The 23443-nt window shown below is 32.2% G+C and overlaps 1 protein-coding gene across 6 annotated transcripts in view; it reads right to left on the bottom strand.

Moving 5' to 3' along the window:
• The window catches only part of LOC143045262 (tyrosine-protein phosphatase non-receptor type 13-like), a 90368-nt gene extending 71002 nt beyond the window's left edge, over window positions 1-19366 (bottom strand). For 3 of the 6 annotated variants that reach the window (XM_076217634.1, XM_076217637.1, XM_076217638.1), the window contains exons 1-4: window positions 19242-19366; window positions 15272-15405; window positions 14218-14351; window positions 4765-4830 (exon numbers count right to left, since the gene is read on the bottom strand). In XM_076217634.1, coding sequence (XP_076073749.1) covers window positions 4765-4830; window positions 14218-14351; window positions 15272-15395 — 324 coding nt within the window. In that variant the 5' untranslated portion in view covers window positions 15396-15405; window positions 19242-19366. Of the gene's footprint in view, window positions 1-4764; window positions 4831-14217; window positions 14352-15271; window positions 15406-17484; window positions 17705-19241 lie in introns of all 6 variants that reach the window. The other 3 variants (XM_076217639.1, XM_076217636.1, XM_076217635.1) reach the window with 2 other exon arrangements.
• Between the last annotated feature and the right edge of the window lie 4077 nt (window positions 19367-23443).

The raw sequence follows: 23443 nt of genomic DNA, 5'->3' as shown, positions 1-23443 counted from the left end.
TTTAAGTTGATTCAACTACTATTCTGGACAAAGAAAGATAACACCAATTGAAAATTTCTTGCTATTGCACAATATTGTGCAATTAGATATTTCTTGCTATTGCACAATACTGTACAATTGAAAATACTTGCTATTGTACAATACTGTGCAATTGAAGATTTCTTGCTATTGCACAATACTGTGCAATTGGAAATTTCTTGCTGTTGCACAATACTGTGCAATTGAAGATTTCTTGCTATTGCTGAATACTGTGCAACTGAAAATTTCTTGCTATTGCACAATACTAAATATAATAATTTTGGATCCTGATTTGGAATTTCTTGCTATTGCACAATACTTAATATAATAATTTTGGATCCTGATTTAGACCAACTTGAAAACTGGGCCCATAATCAAAAATCTAAGTACATGTTTAGATTCAGCATATCAAAGAAGCCCAAGAATTCAATTTTTGTTTAAATCAAACTTAGTTTAATTTTGGACCCTTTGGTTCTTAATGTAGATCAATTTGAAAACAGGACCAAAAATTAAGAAATTTAACATACACAGTTAGATTTGGCATATCAAAGAACCCCAATTATTCAATTTTTAATGAAATCAAACAAAGTTTAATTTTGGACCCCGATATGGACCAACTTGAAAACTTGGCCAACAATCAAAAATCAAGAACACTTTTAGATTCAGCATATCAAAGAACCCCAAGGATTCAATTTTTGTTAAAATCAAACTAAGTTTAATTTGGGCCCTTTGGACCTTAATGTAGATCGATTTAAAAACAGGACCAAAAATTAAGAATCTACATACACAGTTAGATTCAGCATATCAAAGAACCCCAATTATTCAATTTTTGATGAAATCAAACAAAGTTTATTTTTAGACCCTTTGAGACCCAAACTCCCAAAATCAATCCCAACCTTCCTTTTGTGTTGATAAACCTTGTGTTTAAATTTCCATGATTTCTATTTACTTATACTAAAGTTATTGTTCAAATACCAAGAATAATGCTTATTTGGGCCCTTTTTGGCCCCTAATTCCTAAACTGTTGGGACCAAAATTTCCAAAATCAATCCCAACCTTCCATTTGTGGTCATAAACCTTGTGTTTAAATTTCATATTTCTATTTACTTAAACTAAAGTTATGGTGCGAAAACCAAAAGTATTTGGACGATGACGACAACGACGCCGCGGCCAATGTGATACCAATTTACGACCAAGATATTTTCAATTTTTGCAGTCGTATAAAAATTCATGAAGAATATCCTTTTACCAGTATATGTAAATAAGAACTTTTTCAGTCTGCTTTAAAAACAATTTGTTTTTTATTGAGAGTTAAAGGACAGTGTTGAGACAATATAATAGTAATAAAATTTATATTTCATAAATAAGGGACACTGTTTTCAACTTCTCAAACTGAGATTATTTGAATTATTGAGAATCATGGATTAGTTAAATTTATTTTCGGATGATCAAATATTTAATTTCATTAATTACCACATATTGTACATATTTAGCTTACACATGCATTGTATATGTATTTGCTTAAAACAGGGAAAATATTTTTAACAAATGGTTTTCCAAATACTTCCAGTAAAAAGATATAGGCCATAAATAATATATATTTGAATATTTGATGAAACTTTAGTAGCATGGATAGCTTTAAAAAAAAATTCAGAGACAATAAATTATAAATTTGGTCAGATCAATATACATTTAGTTCAAGAATGTATTCTAGTGCTCTGATGCATAAATATTTCTTGAAGACAATTTTCCTGATTTTTTCCCATTGTTTACATTGGCTAGAGGTAAAGGGGGTGGGTTGAAATCTCAAAAAACATGCTTAACCCTGCAGCATTTTTGCGCCTGTCCCAAGTCAGAAGCCTCTGGCCTTTGTTAGTCTTGTACACGTATGATTTTTAATTTTAGTTTCTTGTGACTAATTTGAAGTTTAGTATGATGTTCATTATCATTGAACTAGTACAATGTATATGTATTTGTTTAGGGCCAGCTGAAAGACGTCTTTGGGTGCGGTAGTTTCTCGCTGCATTGAAGGCCTATTGGTGACTTTCTGCTGTTGTCTGTTCTATGGTGGGATTGTTGTCTCTTTGACACATTCCCCATTCCCATTCTCAATTTTTATTGATAAAACATCAAGAATTTGTTATAAGAACATTATCTATTCATCCACTCTATGATGAACTTTTTGAAAATGATTGATTGTTGGTTGCTTTACGCCACATGAGCACAAAAAGGCTATATCGCAGCGACTTTTTGAAAATGAGTTCAAGTGATCTATTCCTGTGTTTTTAAGCCTAAAAATAGAAAGCTTAGATAATAATAAACAAAATCAAAAGAAAAGAAAATGATTTACGCAACATTACATTTTGATTTTCCTTCATTATAAATATAGTTCTTTTTACATCATATTATCAATGATCATTCTAATCTTCTTAGAGCTCTCAGTCAAAGTTGTTTATAATAGGATCATTTTCAATCTTAAACTTATTAATTTTTTATTACTTATCACTATCTAACACTCATATTTGCTTTTACATATTTATTCTGATATATGTAAACAAAGGAAAATTTTCCTTTGATTGTAAAAGCATAAATCGGTAAATCGGCTCACAATGAGATCTGAAGACAAATTATAATTAATTCTTCTTTTAGTTTCCCAGACATACTTTAAACCAAATCCACCTTTATTCTGTGTTTTATTGATAGGGGAATAAGGCAATATTGCACTAAAGGGATAGTTCTTTTAAGTCAACTGTGCAGATATTTTGTGTGGAAAACAATAGCTTAATTTCTATAAAATTTTAAACTCAGTATAAATTGTTTTTATGCATTTCTCAAAACAAGAATGTGTCCACAGTACACGGATGCCCCACTCACACTATCATTTTCTATGTTTAAAGGACTGTGAAATTGGAATAAATTCTCTAATTTGGCATTAAAATTAGAATGATCTTATCAAAGGGAACATGTATACTAAGTTTCAAGTTGATTGGACTTCTACTTTATCAAAAACTACCTTGACCAAAAACTTTAACCTGAAATTTGCACTATCATTTTCTATGTTCAGTGAACCGTAAAATTGGGGTCAAAACTCTAATTTGGCATTTAAATTAGAAAGATCATATCATAGGGCACATGTATACTAAGTTTCAAGTTGATTGGACTTCAACTTCATCAAAAACTACCTTGACCAAAAACTTTAACCTGAAGCCAAAAACTTTAACCTGAAATTTGCACTATCATTTTCTATGTTCAGTGAACCGTAAAATTGGGGTCAAAACTCTAATTTGGCATTTAAATTAGAAAGATCATATCATAGGGCACATGTATACTAAGTTTCAAGTTGATTGGACTTCAACTTCATCAAAAACTACCTTGACCAAAAACTTTAACCTGAAGCCAAAAACTTTAACCTGAAATTTGCACTATCATTTTCTATGTTCAGTGAACCGTAAAATTGGGGTCAAAACTCTAATTTGGCATTTAAATTAGAAAGATCATATCATAGGGCACATGTATACTAAGTTTCAAGTTGATTGGACTTCAACTTCATCAAAATCTACCTTGACCAAAAACTTTAACCTGAAGCCAAAAACTTTAACCTGAAATTTGCACTATCATTTTCTATGTTCAGTGAACCGTAAAATTGGGGTCAAAACTCTAATTTGGCATTTAAATTAGAAGGATCATATCATAGGGCACATGTATACTAAGTTTCATGTTGATTGGACTTCAACTTCATCAAAAACTACCTTGACCAAAAACTTTAACCTGACATGGGACAGACGGACTAACGGACGAACGAACAGACGAACGAACAGACGGACGAACGGACGCACAGACCAGAAAACATAATGCCCCTACTACTATCGTAGACGGGGCATAAAAAAGTCAGTAAGAAAAGTTCATGTTAATTTTTTTTTTAAAAGCTGTTGGTTAACTTTTGTGCTGCAGAAACAATAAAACAATCTTTAGAATCACAGGAAACAGAGAAATTTTGTTTAAACATATTTATCTATAGTGGATTGGGAAACAAGTTTTGCAACTTATATTTTAATCCCTTTCCACTTTGCGGGTGCGAGTGCTGCCTTGTAGCGGCATTAGCCTGCTCTTTTTCGAAATCTACAAGGGTGTCTTTAACGTGCAAGAGATATGGCTCTCTCTTAACACGGGTCAGCCATTTATCGTCGAAATCCAACGACTATCATCATTTCCTCAAGACCATACTCGCTAATGGTGTCAAGAGAGAGCCGAAAATTAAGTCCCTGAAATTTTCATCCCAGACGGGAATCAAACCAGGAACCTTTGCGTTAGTAGTCCGATGCACTAACCACTACACCAGAGAAATGTTTGCATTAATAGAGCAATATTCATTGGAATGGCTGAGAATCTATTCATGGACACTAAACACACTTTTAAATGTTTTAATACTAAATTTAAAAAAATTATTGAATTGTTTTTTTTTCTACTAATCATATTTTATACACAAGAGGTACCTTAAATTTTACTCTTGATAGTGAATTGTGACAGAATTTCAGGTCTCAAAATATTCAATGAAAAATGCTTATAAAAATATGAAACATTTCTTGTATCACTAATTTATGTACCTTATTTTTCTTTAGAAAGGACCCTAAACAGACATGTTTTGTTTCACAGTTTGGCCTAATCTGTACACATAACCTGAGTCTCAGACATAACCAATGTACTACATTTTGTACCTGTAAATATGATAGAAATTATTTGACTTACCATTCCTTTAGGAAGTCCATATTCAGCTGCTTCAATCAGGGATGATCCCAGGGAGAATAAGGTCAACTGAAATAATTATTTGTAAGTCAATTCTAAAGTAACACTGGAATAATATGGCTATGATAGACATAGCTGTACGGTGACCTATAGTTGTTAATTACTGTGTCATTTGGTCTCTTGTGGAGAGTTGTCTCATTAGTAATCATACCACATCTTCTTTTTTATATATAGCACATACTTAAAATAAATAACAAGAATGTGTCCATAGTACACGAATGCCCCACTCGCACTATCATTTTCTATGTTCAGTGGACCGTGAAATTGGGGTCAAAACTTTAATTTGGAATTAAAATTAGAAAGATCATATCATGGGGAACAAGTGTACTAAGTTTCAAGTTGATTGGACTTCAACTTCTTCAAAAACTACCTTGACCAAAAACTTTAACCTGAAGCGGACAGACGAACGGAGGCACAGACGGACGTATGGACGGATGGATGAACGGAGGCACAGACCAGAAAACATAATGCGCCTCTACTATCGTAGGTGGGGCATAAAAATCAAGAATAAATACCCCTAGGACACAAAGCCCCCTAAAACTATCACATTGTCATGTTCAGTACACTGTGAAATCTTGGTAAAATGCTAATTTTGCACATACATTTAAAATTTAAAATTAACATGCATACTAAGTTTCATTAGTTGCTGTGACCACAAATCATCCAAACCAAAACTTTAACTTAATACAGGACAGACTAGAAAATGACCCTCTTCCAGGGGTCAACATTAACTTTTATACCAACTTGTCCAGTTGGGCAAGTGTCCTATTACTTTTACTTGTCCGAAAGTGAAATCTATACATGCCCAAACTTTTACATGCTAGATTTGTGGTTGTATTATATGTAGTACATGCACATAAAATGTCTAAAAATGATTGGGAATATATGAGCCGAGGAGGGAGGAAAAAGATAGATGAATATACTGGAATTGGATTATTTACATAAAGATGCTTATTTCATAATTAATTATCTAAGAAATTCCATTTCAAACCAGGTGCTCCGCAGGGCGCAGCTTTATACGACCGCAGAGGTCGAACCCTGAACAGTTGGGGCAAGTATGGACAAAACATTCAAGCATGATACAGCTCTGAATTTGGATTGTGATCAAATTTTTGACATTACATGGTTTTTTTTACACAAAACAAATGCCAAGATTTTACAAATCAATTAAAGATTTCTTCTTCAAACTTTTTAAATCTAAAATTAAATAGTTGACACAGCATAGGTTTCTGACACAGAATGAATGTGGTCTAATGAACTTAAAAGGTTTTTTTTGCCTTTGAGCAAATCACTATGCTGTTGAATATTAATCCTCTCAAAAAAATGTTTGAAGAAATTTTCTTTTTATTTATGAAATCTGAAATGAGAAAAATTTAACCCCCCCCCCCCTTTTTTTTCACATCCCCGTTTCCCTTTTTCAAAACTGATATCAATTCAAATTTCTAATGGAGTTTGCAACAATAACTACTCATTTAAATACATCATAAAATATTAAGATGTAAAAAAACTGCTTGTTATCACTGAATGGTAAAGATTATTTAAATTTATCAGTTGGTAGTAAAAAGTGTATATACATTGTATATTGTATATAACAAAGATTTAAGTTGATTCTGGACAAAGAAAGATAACTCCAATTAAAAAACTAATTAAAAAAAAATTTGCTATTTCACAATATTGTGCAATTAGATATTTCTTGCCATTGCACAATACTGTGCAATTGAAAAGACTTGCTATTGCACAATACTTAATATAATAATTTTAGATCCTGATTTGGACCAACTTGAAAACTGGGCCCATAATCAAAAATCTAAGTACATGTTTAGATTCAGCATATCAAAGAGGCCCAAGAATTCAATTTTTGTTAAAATCAAACTTAGTTTAATTTTGGACCCTTTGGACTTTAATGTAGAATTTGAAATTTGAAAACTGGACCAAAAATGAAGAATCTACATACACAGTTAGATTTGGCATATCAAAGAACCCCAAGGATTCAATTTTTGATGAAATCAAACAAAGTTTAATTTTGGACCCTTTGGACCTTAATGTAGACCAATTTGAAAACTGGACCAAAAAAACTTCAATAATCAAGAATCTAAGTACATTTTTAGATTCAACATATCAAAGAACCCAACCGATTCATTTTTTGTCAAAATCAAACTAAGTTTAATTTTGGACCCTTTGGACCTTAATGTAGACCAATTTGAAAACGGGACCAAAAGTTGAGAATCTACATATACAGTTAGATTCGGCATATCAAAGAACCCCAATTATTCAATTTTGATGAAATCAAACAAAGTTTAATTTTGGACCCTTTGGGCCCCTTTTTCCTAAACTGTTGGGACCAAAACTCCCAAAATCAATACCAACCTTCCTTTTATGGTCATAAGCCTTGTGTTTAAATTTCATAGATTTGTATTTACTTATACTAACATTATAGTGCGAAAACCAAGAAAAATGCTTATTTGGGTCCCTTTTTGGCCCCTAATTCCTAATCTGTTGGGTCCTAAACTCCCAAAATAAATACCAACCTTCCTTTTGTGGTCATAAACATTGTGTTTAAATTTCATAGATTTCCATTTACTTAACCTAAGGTTATTGTGCAAAAACCAAGAAAAATGCTTATTTGGGCCCTTTATTGGCCCCTTATTCCTAAACTATTGAAACCAAAACTCCCAAAATCAATCCCAATCTTTCTTTTGTGGTCATAAACCTTTTGTCAAAATTTCATAGATTTCTATTAACTTAAACTAAAGTTATGGTGCGAAAACCAAGAAAATGCTTATTTGGGCCCTTTTTGGCCCCTTATTCCTAAAATGTTGGGACCAAAACTCCCAAAATCAATACCAACCTTCCTTTTATGGTCATAAACCTTGTGTTAAAATTTCATAGATTTCTATTCACTTTTACTAAAGTTAGAGTGCGAAAACTAAAAGTATTCGGACGCCGGACGACGACGACGACGACGCAGACGCCAACGTGATAGCAATATACGACGAAAATTTTTTCAAAATTTGCGGTCGTATAAAAACCCTTCTTGATAAACTGACAACAACTGAAAAATTTGTTTAATTTCATTTTCTCAGCTTTTACGTTTTTCCATCTTAGGGAAATATGACACATCCGATGTCAAATTTTAAGTTTAGAACAACAAAAAGAGACCTATTCCTAAAAGGAATAACATGTGTGTAGGAAAAGCCTGAGTGGTATCCTGATTGATAACGATAATCACAAAGCAAGATTGGCCAATATTTTTAACTGGATGTATTTTTGGTAAAATGGGGAATTCAGTGTGAAAAAATGACAAAATATACGCATTAATGATTGAAAAGAGTTATAAGACCACTTTACTCGACTGTGCGTTGATATCACTGAGCAATATATGGACAAAACAGCAAAGACTACATGTATTGATTTTGTGAAATTTTAATCATATAGCACGTTTTTTTCTTTCACTTGCCTGACCAGACAACCAAGATGCTATTTTTTTCCACATAATTGCAGTCAAACAGAAAATATGCTTGGGATTTTTGAGATTAGATTTCTTAATAACCTTTTTGCCCTTATATTGTTTTGAAAAGCTTTTCCTGAAGTAAAACTGCCACTCAAGCATAGTATAATCTTAAGAGTCCTCCTAATTATACAATTAATGGTTCCTGGAGATATGGGCTAATGATTGCTAATCACTTTTTACTTTTATTCTCCACACCTGAATTATAATGAGATTCTATTCCATGAAAAATGACTTCCTTATTCAATAACTTAACAGCCAACACAATTTTTCAGGGTGTCAAATATGTGTTTTATTTACTATGAAATATGTATGAATACACTAGATTAGACACTTATTGTTAAATACAAAATAATGTCATGCCATATCAAAGGAGTGAAACTATTATCAGTTATTTTCAAACCCTTATAGGTTCAAATATTAAAAAAAGATTGATTTCCTGCAATTTTTTAAATTGTTTGAAAAAATCTGGATTCTTGAATTGGTAGTCACCAATAAAATATGCCAGTTTGGAAGCTACTGGTCCTTAGAAGAATTTTTCAGAATTTCTTTTAGAATTTCTTGTCCAAATGTTTATATTACGTTCATCCGAAAACACAATTTTTTGATATGTGTGCATAGATAATAATGATTTTCTTATTTATATAATTTTATATACATATATTACTCACGGCAAAATATTTTAATATCATTTATGTACAAAACAAGAGTGCACACACTGAAATGTCTCGCTTTCTTTACTAATCATTGATATTATGTTGATAGTCCTAAATATAAAGCTTTACTTCAACTATCATTTAAACTTATAATAAAATGATCCAAGAAAATGAGGTCAAGGTGATATGAACCAAACAAGAAATACATGTACACCTTACAATCATTCAATACAGTAAATATAATTGACCTATTGCTTATGGTTTCTAAGAAACAGACTTAACCAAGAAAACTAAACATTGACCAATGAACCATGAAAATGAGGTCAAGTTCAGATGAACCATGCCAGACAGACATGTACAGCTTACAATTCTTCAATACTACCAATATAGTTGACCCTATTCCTTAAAGTTGAAGAAAAACAGACCATAACACAAAAACACTGAGCAATGAACCGTGAAAATGAGGTCAAGGTCAAATAAAACCTGTAAACTGACATGCACATCATTAAGAGTGCATTTGTTTCTAACCCGAAATTTTGTCATCGATGACTATCGTTTAGTAAACGTTAAGCTGCTAGAAACAAATACATCGTTTAATAAACTTTATCGACCCCACGTTGTCAGACAAAAATAGATTACACTCACTTACTGTAAACAAACAGGTAAAAGTGCGGGAAATAAATAACCAGGACTTTGCGAAAACAACACGTGCTCGTAATTATTTAAACGACAGATGCAGAAACAAATTTATCGTTTACACGTCTCAACGATAAACGATCAACGACTACGCGACTATTTTGCGCGTACATGGTTTATGTGAACGATGTCAACTTTGACCAAAAAAATGTAAGAAACATATGGATTAAACGACTACACGCGTAGTCGGTTACATCGTTTAGGTTAGAAACAAATGCGCTCTAAATGTTTCTATACACCAAATATAGTTGACCTATTGCATATAGTGTTAGAAAAAAAGAACAAATCTCAAAAACTTAACTTTGACCACTGAATCACGAAAATGACATCAAGATCAGATGACACCTGCCAGCTAGACATGTACACCTTACAATCATTCCATACACTAAACATAGTAACCTATTGCATACTGTATAAGAAAAACAGACCAAAAAACAAAAACTTAACTATAACCACTGAACCATGAAAATGAGTTCAAGGTCAGATGACACCTGTCAGTTGGACATGTACACCTTACAATCATTCCATACAACCAATATACTAGACCTATTGCTTATAGTATCTGAGATATGGACTTGACCACCAAAACTTATTCTTGTTCATTGATCTCATGAAATGAGGTCAAGGTCAAGTGAAAACCATCTGACAGGTATGCAGACCTTGCAAGCTACGCACATACATGTACCAAATATTCTAATCCTATTACTCAAAACAAGAGAGAAATTAACATTACAAAAAATTACAACTTTTTTTCAAGTAGTCACTGAACCATGAAAATGAGGTCAAGAACACTGGACATATGACCTACAGAAACTTCATAACAAGAGGCATCTTTATACAAAGTATGAAGCATCCAAGTCTTCCACCTTCTAAAATATTAAGCTTTTAAGAAGTTAGCTAACACCGACGCCTTAGCTGCTGCCACCAGATCACTATCCCTATGTGGAGCTTTCTGCAACAATAGTCACAGGCTCAACAAAAATGTCTGTTCTTCAAAAATATTTTCAAGAGTATTCATTGAAGAAATATATTTATAACAAGCTTGGCGATAAGGACTGTTATTTTGCACTTGATAATATCCACATATTCATATGAAATACTTTCAGTTATCAGTCAAAAGGGCAAGGGATGTGTGCAGAATTTTCAGCAGCAAAACACCTGTATGACCTCTCAAAGTCAATGTAAAAATCCTAAAAATAATCGAGCATAAAAATAATACTATTTAAATCAATTTGTTTGTTTTACAGTCAGAATGTCATGCTTATATATAATAACTATTTGCAATTAAATTTGCTGATTAATCAAGTGGGAAATTGTGGGGCATCCTTTACCTTACAGTAATAACATTTATAATTATCAAACCAATGTTTAGAACATCCATCAAAGATGAAACAATTATTGAAATTATTGAAATCAAGATAGATTAATAAAACTTATTTGAAAGATTGAGACTGGACTTCAACTGTTAGCAACTACATTAGTATATCTCAATAGACCTATTTTATTTCAAATGTACTTTTGTAAGTTATATTGCCTTAGGTTTGTAAGCATTAAATTTGCAATATTTTCTAGATAATGCTTTTATTAATCATGTTGAATAAATATGTTTACAATTATCATATGCTCATGGATCAGAGTATGAAACAATATTTTTAATAATAAACAAATCTGGCTGTTTATCATGCATGTCTAAGGATGATAAAAATAAGGTAAATATTTTTGTCAGCTCTCTTAAAATTCTACTAGTCATGCACAAACACTTATCTCTAAATTAAAATTTGAATATCAAGGTATATATTGGAGGGAACAAAAAAAAGACAAGTGCCGTTTTAGTCATTGTTTAAATTGTTTCAGAGCAGGACTTTTTTTTAGTGAAATCAACAAAATAAAAATGTACCTCTCCAATCATATCTATAGAATTTGAAAATTACCCCCCCCCCCCAAATGTAGGCAATAAAAAAATAGACCCCCAACCCCATTTATCAAAATTAATCTAATGATCACCTCCTGACAGTTTGTCAATTTGGGTTTTCAATGTATCACTTTTTGTTTTTTATAATAAATTTTTTTAAATTTTTCTATAATAAATGTTTAAACTAAAATCAAACTTGGAGTTTTGTGCTTCATACAGGTATTCATTTATTTTTTGTTGATCTTCAAAAATTGTAGAGCATGTTCATGATGTTTGAGGAGAAATCCAAATATTGTATATTTTCACTATATTTTGTTTGAAGTTTTCTTTTTAAAGAAACAAGATAACAATTATTATCGCTATTTTGTGCATTTTTCCTTTGATTTTTTTGGTGATAATTTTCATATCATGCTACTCGCTTGAGATGGAAAAATTATCGCTAGAAACTAAGCAGGCACCTGGTATTACTAACGAAATTGACATGAAATTGACAACGTCGTCATAGGTAAAATAGCGATAAACAGATTATCATTGGTCATCTCAACTCGATTGCCTTTCTCGCTTTTGCTCAAGCAAGAAAATCAATCTTGTTGAGATGATCAACAATAATCTATAAATATACAAAGGAATTCCAGTGTCAGTATAGGAGAACATAACATTTTGTTGTTTGAAAACTTTTACCCCCCCCCCCCCCCCCCGCAATATGATCATCAAAAATATTTTCACCTCCTAAAAAAATTACTGTTCCCTAAGTATTGGCTACTGGGCTGGTCATGCCACCAGGGAATAACATTAACAGTCCACCAGCAAATGATAGTACATTTTTGTAATTACACAAACTGTAACAATTTTACTGCACCAGATAAACATACACTTAATCATGTTAATCAATAACCATAGATACAGAAATGATAGGACAATTTAAACATTTCTGACTAATAATGTGAGGTAGAAAATTACCTCTAATCAGCTACAACTTACAATACAAATAAATGATGACTCATCAGTAAACACACAAACATGTTTTAGGATAGTTCTGATACTTAGCCAATTCTCATGATCAGCATGTAACACAGAATTTCAATTTATCTCTGAATCAAAGAAATTGCACCTACATATACTTCAATATAAATTGATGATGCTGTGATGCATGTACATTGCAGTTACAATGTTTATCTTTATTTCAATTCTATCAATAATATACTTTGATACAAGGTAAACATGCTACCAAGACAAGTAAAACCTATTTTTAACAATACTCATTGTCTTTTTTCAGACTATACAATATGATGTCAACTCCATGGATCAATGCAATCTGTTAGGTGCACATGTTCCATAGGCGGATCCAGGGGGGCCTGGGGGCCCAGTCCCCCCTTTTGTGGAAAAAATTTGGTTGATTATATAGGGAATCATTGAAGCATGACTGGAGCGGGGCCCCCCTTTAGGTAAGTCAGCGGGCCCCCCTTAGGAAGAGTTCTGGATCCGCCACTGTGTTCATGTACAAAAATGTGATTAATTTACAAGCAGAATATACATTCTTATATCTGACCTACACACTTACAGCAACCAAGAAATGTATATGAACACTGAAAATGGTGCACATGTTCTTGTTCATTGTTAGCAAAAATGCATGTCTTTCAGTAGTCTACAGTATCTAACATTCATGTATGCCATATTCACTGGACCCCAATTTCACACTCGTGACTAGTTTGAATTATTAGGATGGGGTCAGCTCTCAGTAGATGCATTGTATACATGGTACATTGTTGCTTAGAATGATTTTGTACATGTATGTAGATTAAATGTAGCTGAGAAAAGAGTGTAACAGTAAAATAGATCAACAAAATAAACATCTAATTTAATACATTTACAAGCAGAATATACATTCTTAATTTCTTATATCTGACCTACACACTTACAGCAACTATGAAATTTAGACACAACAACTAGGAGTGGACCAACAATTTAAACATATTAAATTATACGTAGATCTTGATTTTATTTTGTTGATCTATTTTACTGTTACACTCTTTCTTCTATAGTTTCTCGGGCCCTTGCATTGGTGGCCAGTAGTCTTAGTAGTTAAACTACATACATGTATCACATGTATCACTAGCCTGTCAACACAGAGGTTGTGAGTTTGAAACCAGCACATGGTACATTGTACATGTAGACGTAGGTGTATTAGACTCCAATCTTAATTGACTAAGATTGTTTTTATCGGGCACTCTACTGTGACTCCAGCTTCCTCTACAAATCAAAACTGACAGCCACAGTACATCCAAAAGTGATGAAAGTGGTGTTAAATTACGAACAATCAACCAATCAAAAGTTTCCACCAAGATTGCTTAAATTTGATACAGATGATCATTAAGGGCTAAATATTCTATAATAAGACAACTGATAATTTTGACCAAGTTACTTTATTCTGTTAATATTATACATTTTTTAAGTATGAAGCATTTGCAGACCATGACTATTACCAAGTAAAGGTGTAAGTAAAAGTAGGAGACATCATTAAAAGATAATGTCCAAAAACCAAAATGCTCTTCAGATTCAAAGGAGTAGCAGCTCCTGGCCTCCTGTTTGTGATAATAATATTTAGTAATTAAACTTGTTCTTACCTTATCCTGTACAGCTGAGTCATACTGGTTCCCTTTACTGGTTCTATCTGTTGACAATATCACATTACCTGCAGAGGTAAAGGCTATGGAACGTGGTGTAATAACGAAATGCAGTACACCTGTATTTCCTTCACCTGTTGAAACAAGTTTTGTATTGTTAGAATTGTCTCAAATAATGAATTTTCTAATCTCAGAAAGTACAGTTTCTCAAATTTTTACAGTAAATACTTACCGGTACATTAAGAGGGAAGTCACTGCTGTTTGAGAAAATTGAGAGAAGATGCCATCATGGGGTACATTGAAGATATAAAAATGTGGTCAAATGTTTTTCTTCTCTTTCTATTGTTTCCTTCATAAGTATAACTTGAGTTAACCCCTCTTAGGTCAGTCAGAGGGTCCCCCCTTAAAGAAAGCCCTGGATATGCCACTGATATGTATCTACTCACCTAAAAGGTAGAATTGCAGTATAAAACATTATTTTTGCTCAAACATTGTTTTCCTGATAGCCATTTTTTTTTCGTCCCTACCTTAAGTCTTACCTACAACCCTACAAGGTATGGGTTGGCAAAAACTAACAAAGAATTTATTAAGGGTGGACCTAGTAACATTTATCTTACTTTCAAAGTCAGTTATTCATTGTTTCAAGCTATTCCCATGAACATACATGTACACAGTAATTAACTCACATGTTACATTTTGTTACTTGTTTAACTTGAGACCTAAATTAATATACATGTATTGTTTGTTTCTTCAATCCAGACCCTGTCAAGCCAGGTGTGGTTAAGAAATGTACGTGTAGGTAGGGAAATAAATTTTTTTTTTAAAAAGCTGGAACAATATCCGTCCATTTGGCTAGCCTGAAATCAGATGATTAAAATAATATTTGACTTAGTTTTGACAATAAAATTTAATGAGTCGGACTGTTTTTGCAGGTTCAGTTGGTATTTGGGAAAGAAACAATATTTTATTTTAGGCCTGACTTAACATGATCATAAATGAATAATTAAACCTACACTGTAGTGCATGTACATTTGTACATTACAATTGTACTTACCTAACCTTGCTTGTAGGTATACCATTGACTGGTGTAGTACACTCCATATTTCTGTTTCCAGGAGTGGACTACCACGATACTCTAGTACTTCACGTAGTGTTACTGTAATTTCAGCTGTAGGCATTTTGCCTTATCTAAAATTGGTTGAAAAAGAAATATACAACATAATTTACGGGACTTTTCTAAAAAAAAATACTAACATGACTAAAAATACTCTTTTAGGCCAAACAAAAAAGTATGTGTGTTTACTGTCATATGGTGGTAGAAGTCATGAAGGTAGGGATCTTTTAAAATTTTTAATCATTTGTTTTACATGTACATTGTACATTGAGTCTATGGGAGTAACATTGTGACTTTGACAGTGCTAAATCAAAAATGGTCAAAAAAACTTAGGGTAGGGGATGAAAATCAGGGAAGGTACAACAAGAGCCTGAATCGCTCACCTTGAAGATGATAACCAAACACTGCAAAATTTCCTAAAAATTACCAATTAAGTGGCAGTAACCCAACAATGGGTTGTTAGATTCATCTGAATATTTCAGGGCTGATAAAACTTGACCATTGAACACTTTAATCCCATGTCAGATTTGCTCTAAATGCTTTGGTTTTTGAGATATACATGTAAGACAAGAACTGCATTTTACCCCCCATTGTTCTTTTTTTAGCCATGGCGGCCATGTTTTTTGACGAAACAGAAAATTAAACACAAACTTTATTGTAGATACCCTAAGGATCATTCAGCTTAAATTTGGTTGGAATTAGTTCAGTAGTTTAGGAGAAGAAGATTTTTTAAAGTTAGAAAACATGATAAACAAATTGTGTAAAATTGTCATTAAAGGGCAACAACTCTTTAAGGGGTCAAATGACAATTTTAGTCATATAAAAATTATTTGTAGATCTTACTTTGCTGAACATATTTGCTGTTTACAGTTTATATTTATCATTGATACTATTGAAGATAACCAAAAACTGCAAAATTTCCTTAAAATTACCAATTTAGTGGCAACAACCCAACAATGGGTTATTAGATTAGTTTGAAAATTTCAGGGCTTATAGAACGTTACCTTAAGGATCATTCAGGGTATCATTCATTCATTAAGTTTGGCTGGAATTCGTTCAGTAGTTTCAGAGGAGAAGATGTTTGAAATAGTATACACCAGACGGACGAAGACAGACGCCAAGTGATGGCTAGAGCTCACAGCTCCTTTGGAACAGTGAGCTAAAAATGTAGGGTACAGTAATCACACATATCTTTTTTTTTTGCCTTATGATTGCACGCTAAGATTCAAAAGCAAAATTTAATAATTGAAGTAAAAGAAGTAAAAACAAACCAATACATGTACATGATATATACATTGTACTATACCAGCTGTACTATACATGTATGCATTTATTCCAATTTAATGTCCTAAAGGGGCAGTGACAAAGACATAATCATAATTAAACATAAACAAACAATACAGATACAACACATACAATTGTAATACTGTTTTAATAATACATGTACCAATGGGACCATTTTAGGTATTTTAGGTTCTCTGCAGTTGTGTTGCAGAGGGACAAAAGAGCATACCACAATCCTTATTGCATTAAATAGAAATGATGAAAAAGACGATGATTTAGGGAAAAGACTTTAAGAGTCTATTTTTTTCTCATCTCTTGTCACTATTTTTGTCTCCTTGTCACTATCAAGAGATTAATTTTGTGAGACTGTTATAAAGTTATCAACCAGTGAAATATGAAGAAGGTTCTACCTGTAAAGAGGATGAAGTCTGTATTTACATGTACAAATGTATGATGCCTTTTAGGTTGCACTTTGTAAATACAGTTTTTTCACAAGCCACTCCTCTTTTGGGGAGATATATAACAGTCAGAACTCAGACATAAATAAGTCTGAATCTGCTTTTGACTCATAGAGGTCTAAATTTGTAAGTTTTAGGATTTGTCTCTCTACAATGCAAGACAAAATATGACTTTAATAAGTCAAATATTGTTAAGCAAGAAATAATTGACCAGAATCAAAAAGTTGCAAAAATTGACTCCTACAAGTCGATAAGTTATCAAAATTGGTTAACTTCAAGACCCATGCATATTTATCAAAAAGGTCATGCATCTAAATCAAATAATGACAACATTGAAAGACAATGCTTTGTCTTCTATAGTAAAATATGAATGAGAGTCTAAAAAATTGTGATAATGTTAATTAACCTTACAATGCAACCACCTGGAACCACACTTAATGAGGTAAAACATCAGTGTCTAGTAAGAATGTTCAATTAGATAATTAAATATAGATAGCTAAAGTCTTTGTGAACTCTCAGACAGGTTTTTGTTGTCATAGGTGGTGTACTGTACTTTGGCCACCAAGTAAAGTTAAGTTTCTTCATCATAAATAGACCTAAACAAGTCTGTCATTTTCTGACTTAGATAAGTCTAAAATTGAAAACACATTTTTATAATACATACATGTTTTGATTTCTTTAAGTCAAAAACAAAAATCGACTTATTTATGTCTGATTTTTTTTTTCATAGGACTGTATAACAATCATAGATAAATGTATTTTAATTTGTTAAAATATTTAAGGTCATCATTTACATTTTTACTAATGACAGTGATAAACCAAGTTGAACAACACCATTCTTACCATGGGTTAAGTAACGACACGTTCAAGTATTTAACATGTTTAACAACACCTGAAATTCAATGCTAAGTTAACCTTAAGTTAAAGACAAGTTGAACAACTGGACCCTGGTTGGTAGTATACAAGTTTTGTACATGTATTAGTATAAACTCTTAGAAATTCAGGGCATATAAATCATGTAAATGTTGAAAATATGTGGCACAGCCCTATATTTTGAACTTTGAATAAGGTAGTGTTAGAATATCAACCTCCCGTTCTGGGATATAATTTCTCACAAAACTTTATATTAAAAGTAACACAGTTTTAGCTGCAAAAGAGAAATTGCAGTCTATATACAATACAGAATTGCAACATTAAGGCAAAATTATTCTGAATTTGCAGATTATTGTATGCTTTACCAACATGACAGCCTTCATCACCAAGAAATACACAAATGCAAAGGTTGTATAAAATTAATGATGTTGGATATAACATTAAATTATTCTTCAACTGATTTTTTTTTTTTTTTTTAGTTATTGATTTTCTTATTTCAATATTTGTTCACTGAATTGGTTGAATTGTTTTCATAGGATCAACAATTTCTAGTGACAATCTGATCCATAAACACCGATTGATGGGTAGTTGATAAAAAAAAAACTAAGATAAAACGCAATAATATAAATGAAAATGACTAAGTAAGTAAGTTGCTAAAAATTATATGTATGTATGTACTGGTAAATGCCTCCGATATCCGAAGAACCCCTCGAAAACTGCGAGGGTACAGTGGCATCCATGTACACTCCCTAACGGGATTAATGGAGATGTGTCACTAACGTATGTTTATACGACAATTATTTTTACAAGGACAATCAATCCCCACCCAACACAAAGGGAGTGCTAGGACACCGGGCAGTCTGTTATTATGGTGGAGGAAACCGAAGTACTCGTAGAGAACCACCGGGCCACTCGGTGGAAACAGACAAACCAGAGAGATATCAGAAGATTGATCTCCAGGTCAAAGTAAGGGACAACTTTGACCAACCGAGGCCCCCAAAGTACCCATTCTAGTTTAAACTCCGGTCTGGGTACCAGAGATGTGTGTGAGAGGGTGAAAATTACCCTTCTGATGTGCTGATATTTTTAGCACCCCGAGTGAGAATCGAACTCGGGACCTTCAGCACTGTAGCCATCGGTCTTAACCAGTAGACCACGAACTCACATAAAATATATAATTATAATGAGTTCGTCGACTTTCAAACTTGATCCTCTTTATGAAATCGATAGGCGTCATGTCCGAGTTGTATATATTGTCTTCATGCTTTATAAAGTGTGTCAGATCATCATCTTACCAAAATCTTCAAAAGAAGATACTATTCAACTGTGTAAATTGTCATCGAAAAGTTTTTAAGCACAGAAGAGTGTAACTTTTAGCCGCCATTGCCTGTCAATCCTAATTTGTTGATGTTTGTTTCTGCGATTTTGATTGGCTAAAAGTTTTGGAAGATCACTGTCAAGAAAAGTTAACTCTTTTCCTTATTGAAGTAAAGGTGTCTTCAGAGACGTCCGCGTTATTTACGATGCAACAATAATACAAAAATATTTATGGTTAAAAAATAATGTACATTTTATAAACTTGTTTATTAAAAGAACTATCAGCGGGTTTAACCAAAAAAGTTTGACTTATGGATTCTTTGGAGAAACTGTTGCATTTAAACATCAAAATTGATAACAATTTTAATTGTTATTAAAATTGAAAGTCCTCAGTGACAGCACTACTTTCAAATCTATTGAAAGCCGTTGTAGAATATATTCCATATTTCAAGGATTTGTATGGTATATATTTCACTATACAAATCCTTGCCTATTTATAAATATAAAAAAAAACATATAATAAAATTATTTTTTGATATTAATCATTTTAAATATTAGTAAATCGTATTTTTAATACCAATCCTATTCTAATATTAATGATTTTAATATTAAATTTTAATATTGAAAGTTCTCTTAATTTGTTAATTTTAATAAATGAATTTTCAATATGGATAAATAAAATTTAAGTATATACCCATACATCATGCTTATGCTGGGGCAACGTTGGATAAAGCAGAGACATATAATACAATTGTATTATATGTCTCTGGTATGACCAATGTTGCAAAAGAAATGCACTGTTGCACCTATTCGAAAATATGATGCCATTGTTGGCCGAACGTACAGTCAATGTTAATTTGCCAACCGGCATACATTTAACCAAGAGTACGACCTCTACCTGGAATTAACGCTGGCCCATGTGAGAATGTCAAAGCCTTTCTACAACCTTTATCCAACGTTGGCCCAACATAAGCATGATGTATGGGCATATACTTAAATTTTATTTAGCCATATTGAAAATTCATTTATTAAAATTAACAAATTAAGAGAATTTTCAATATTAAAATTTAATATCAAAATCATTAATATTAAAATGAAAAATGATTATTATGATTGTATTATATGTCTCTGGACAAGCTTTGGCACGGTAATGTCGAGTGTTAACACATTATATTGCATGCTAGTTTTATATTGGCTGACTGTTAGTTGTTTTTTGTTTTTTTTTGTTTTTTTTTTTGTTTATCGTTGGATCTATAAATAACGTTGGCAGTACGTTGTTTCATCCTAACAACGTAGTTTTTTTATATATAATTGTTGGATCCTGAATTGGTTATTAAATCATGGAATGAATCCTTTTTTTTTAGATAATCAAGAGTGCCTGGATGCGAATGTTTTAGCACCTTATTATGATATCCCTTTTCTTTATTGTTTTGCATATTTTTATTTGTTTTGCCCATTATTCTTTTTTTTTCATTTTTCATTTTACTTTAGCGAATTTGTATACCCTTTAAATCCTGCCAAGGCCCTCCTACAATACAAATATATATACGATGACGACAGAAAAGCATATTTATCAAAGGCAACATTAAGAATAGTACATAGTGTGGACAACAGAAAGGAGTAATGCTAAATATCGAGAGAAAAAAAAAACATGAATTCGACCTATAAATATTACTTTATAACAATATTTTTGTCCATCACATGAGTTAGGCCTTTTTTCAATTGATTTTTATAGTTCGTTCTTATGTTGTACTGTTACACCACTGTCCCAGGTTAGGGGGAGGGTTGGAATCCCGCTAACATGTTTAACCCCGCCACATTATTTATGTATGCGCCTGTCCCAAGTCAGGAGCCTGTAATTCAGTGGTTGTCGTTTGTTTATGTGTTACATATTTGTTTTTCGTTCATTTTTTTTTACATAAATAAGGCCGTTAGTTTTCTCGTTTGAATTGTTTTACATTGTCTTATCGGGGCCTTTTATAGCTGACTATGCGGTATGGACTTTGCTCATTGTTGAAGGCCGTACGGTGATCTATAGTTGTTAATGTCTATGTCATTTTGGTCTTTTATGGATAGTTGTCTCATTGGCAATCATACCACATCTTCTTTTTTATAGTAACTGCTTAAATTGACCATCATTTATCTAATTTGCAGTAAGTTATAGAAATAGCACTCAAAAGGTTTGAATTATATAATATTTTTGGGAGGCGGAAAACAAAATCCATTACATCGATTAAAAGAAGTATTTTTGGAATATTTTTTTTACATGACTGAGTTTGCGCATTAGGAGTAAAAGTTTTGAATTTATTTGTCGTTGTGTATCTGTGCAAAAATCTGTTTCTGGTGATCTATACTATATAAATTAATACATTTATAGCAAAAAAGTAAAGATTACTCATGATTCTGTTACTTAACTCGATAAAGGAAAAAAGTTGCATGCGAAAAAAAAATCCTGTCAAATTAAAAAAATATATATAACTGCAAATTTTTATATATTTGTATTTATTTTTAATGTAAAAAAATGTAATCAAATGTATAGAAAACCATGTAAGTATCATATATTGTTGTAGTTCCTGTCAATATGATATTTCCATGATGAAACAGAAACCATTAAATAATGAACCTCGACAGCTGTCTTATTTGACATAGTAAATTAAAACAACAAAAAGCAAAATATTTAGATGGTCAATTGTTTAATTTGCTGTTAAAGTTTTTAATAAAACACAAATTAAGATAATAGAAAGTTTACACATGTCATTATACCAAGTTTATTTCCAATTATCTGATAAGTTAATAGTAGTTTAGTCCAACGTTATTATATCACAAAGATGCAGCATCTAATACATGTTGCTGGTTGGATTACGCTCGTTACTGGTATGTACAATGACTTGAATAATTCCTTTGCTATAAGACTATCTTATAAGTATTGGTCTTTATATAATTAAGAAGTCCAACTCGATTCTCTGATCCGCGGTCATGTTTGAATTGAAAGGGGCGAAAATATGACTACTAAATTTATCAATACTAATAATTGAAACTTGTCGGCTATTTTTCAACACTATTTTGAATTTTTCTTACTGTACGATCTATTTATCCGTTATTTTATAACGAGCTTGTTAACTTTATTGCTTATGACTTGGGGTCTGTTGTCATATATCATTTATAAATTTTTGGATTGTATAAGTTTGGTGCCTTCTAAGTTTGGTCTGGTTCCTTTATACGGTTTTAGAAGTTACATATCTTGAAGATGGCCCATCTCTTGTATCATCCTATATAGTTTTAAAGTGTCTAGATATGGTGTCTTTTGTAAGGATTAAGAAGATCCATGTCTTGTAGATGGTCTATGTCTTTTATCATCTTATATATTTTTAGATGGTCTAGGTCTGGTGTCTTTAAGATTTTATAAGGTATATTTCTGGTAGATGGTCTATGTACTGCATCATCCTATATAATTTTTTTATTGTACAAGTCTGGTGTCTTTGTTAGGTTAATTTAAACATATTTATTTATAGTGGCTTTTGAAACAACATTTGCAAATTATATTAATCCCTTTCCACTTTACGGGTGCGAGTGCTGCCTTGTAGCGCCATTAGTCTGCTCTTTTTCGAAATCTACAACGTCAAGGGTATCGTTTGCAAGAGATATGGCTCTCTCTTAACACGGGTTAGCCATTTATCGTTCCCTTCCGACGGACTATCATCGTTTTCTCAAAACTTTGTTAGGTTTAAGATCGTAAAGGTCTGGTATCATTCTATATATATATGGATTGTTTCGGTCTTAAGTCTTCCTATCGTGATGGGATGACTTTCGTCAGGTATCATTCTATAAGTTTGTATTGCCTCGATGTGATGTCTTCCTGTTAATTGCATTGTTCTTCCCCTCATTGTATCGTGTTATGAATAGACAAGTCGAATGTGATTAAATAGAAATCGTAGTAGTCACGATGATCGGTAATCCACATTTTCATCTTTTCTTTACATTTTCAACCTTTGCTTACCCCATGGAATGAGTCTTTTACCCATTAACCGTATATATATATATATCTTTTCTTTTTTTCTACCATATAAAACTAGAGGCTCTTAAGAGCCTGTGTCGCTCACCTTGGTCTATATGCATATTAAACAAATTACACCGATGGATTCATGACAAAATTGTGTTTTGGTGATGGTGATGTGTTTGT

Source organism: Mytilus galloprovincialis, chromosome 9 (genome assembly GCF_965363235.1).
Source record: "Mytilus galloprovincialis chromosome 9, xbMytGall1.hap1.1, whole genome shotgun sequence".
NCBI classification, from domain to species: Eukaryota; Metazoa; Mollusca; class Bivalvia; order Mytilida; family Mytilidae; genus Mytilus; species Mytilus galloprovincialis.
This window is presented reverse-complemented; position numbering and strand designations above follow the sequence as displayed.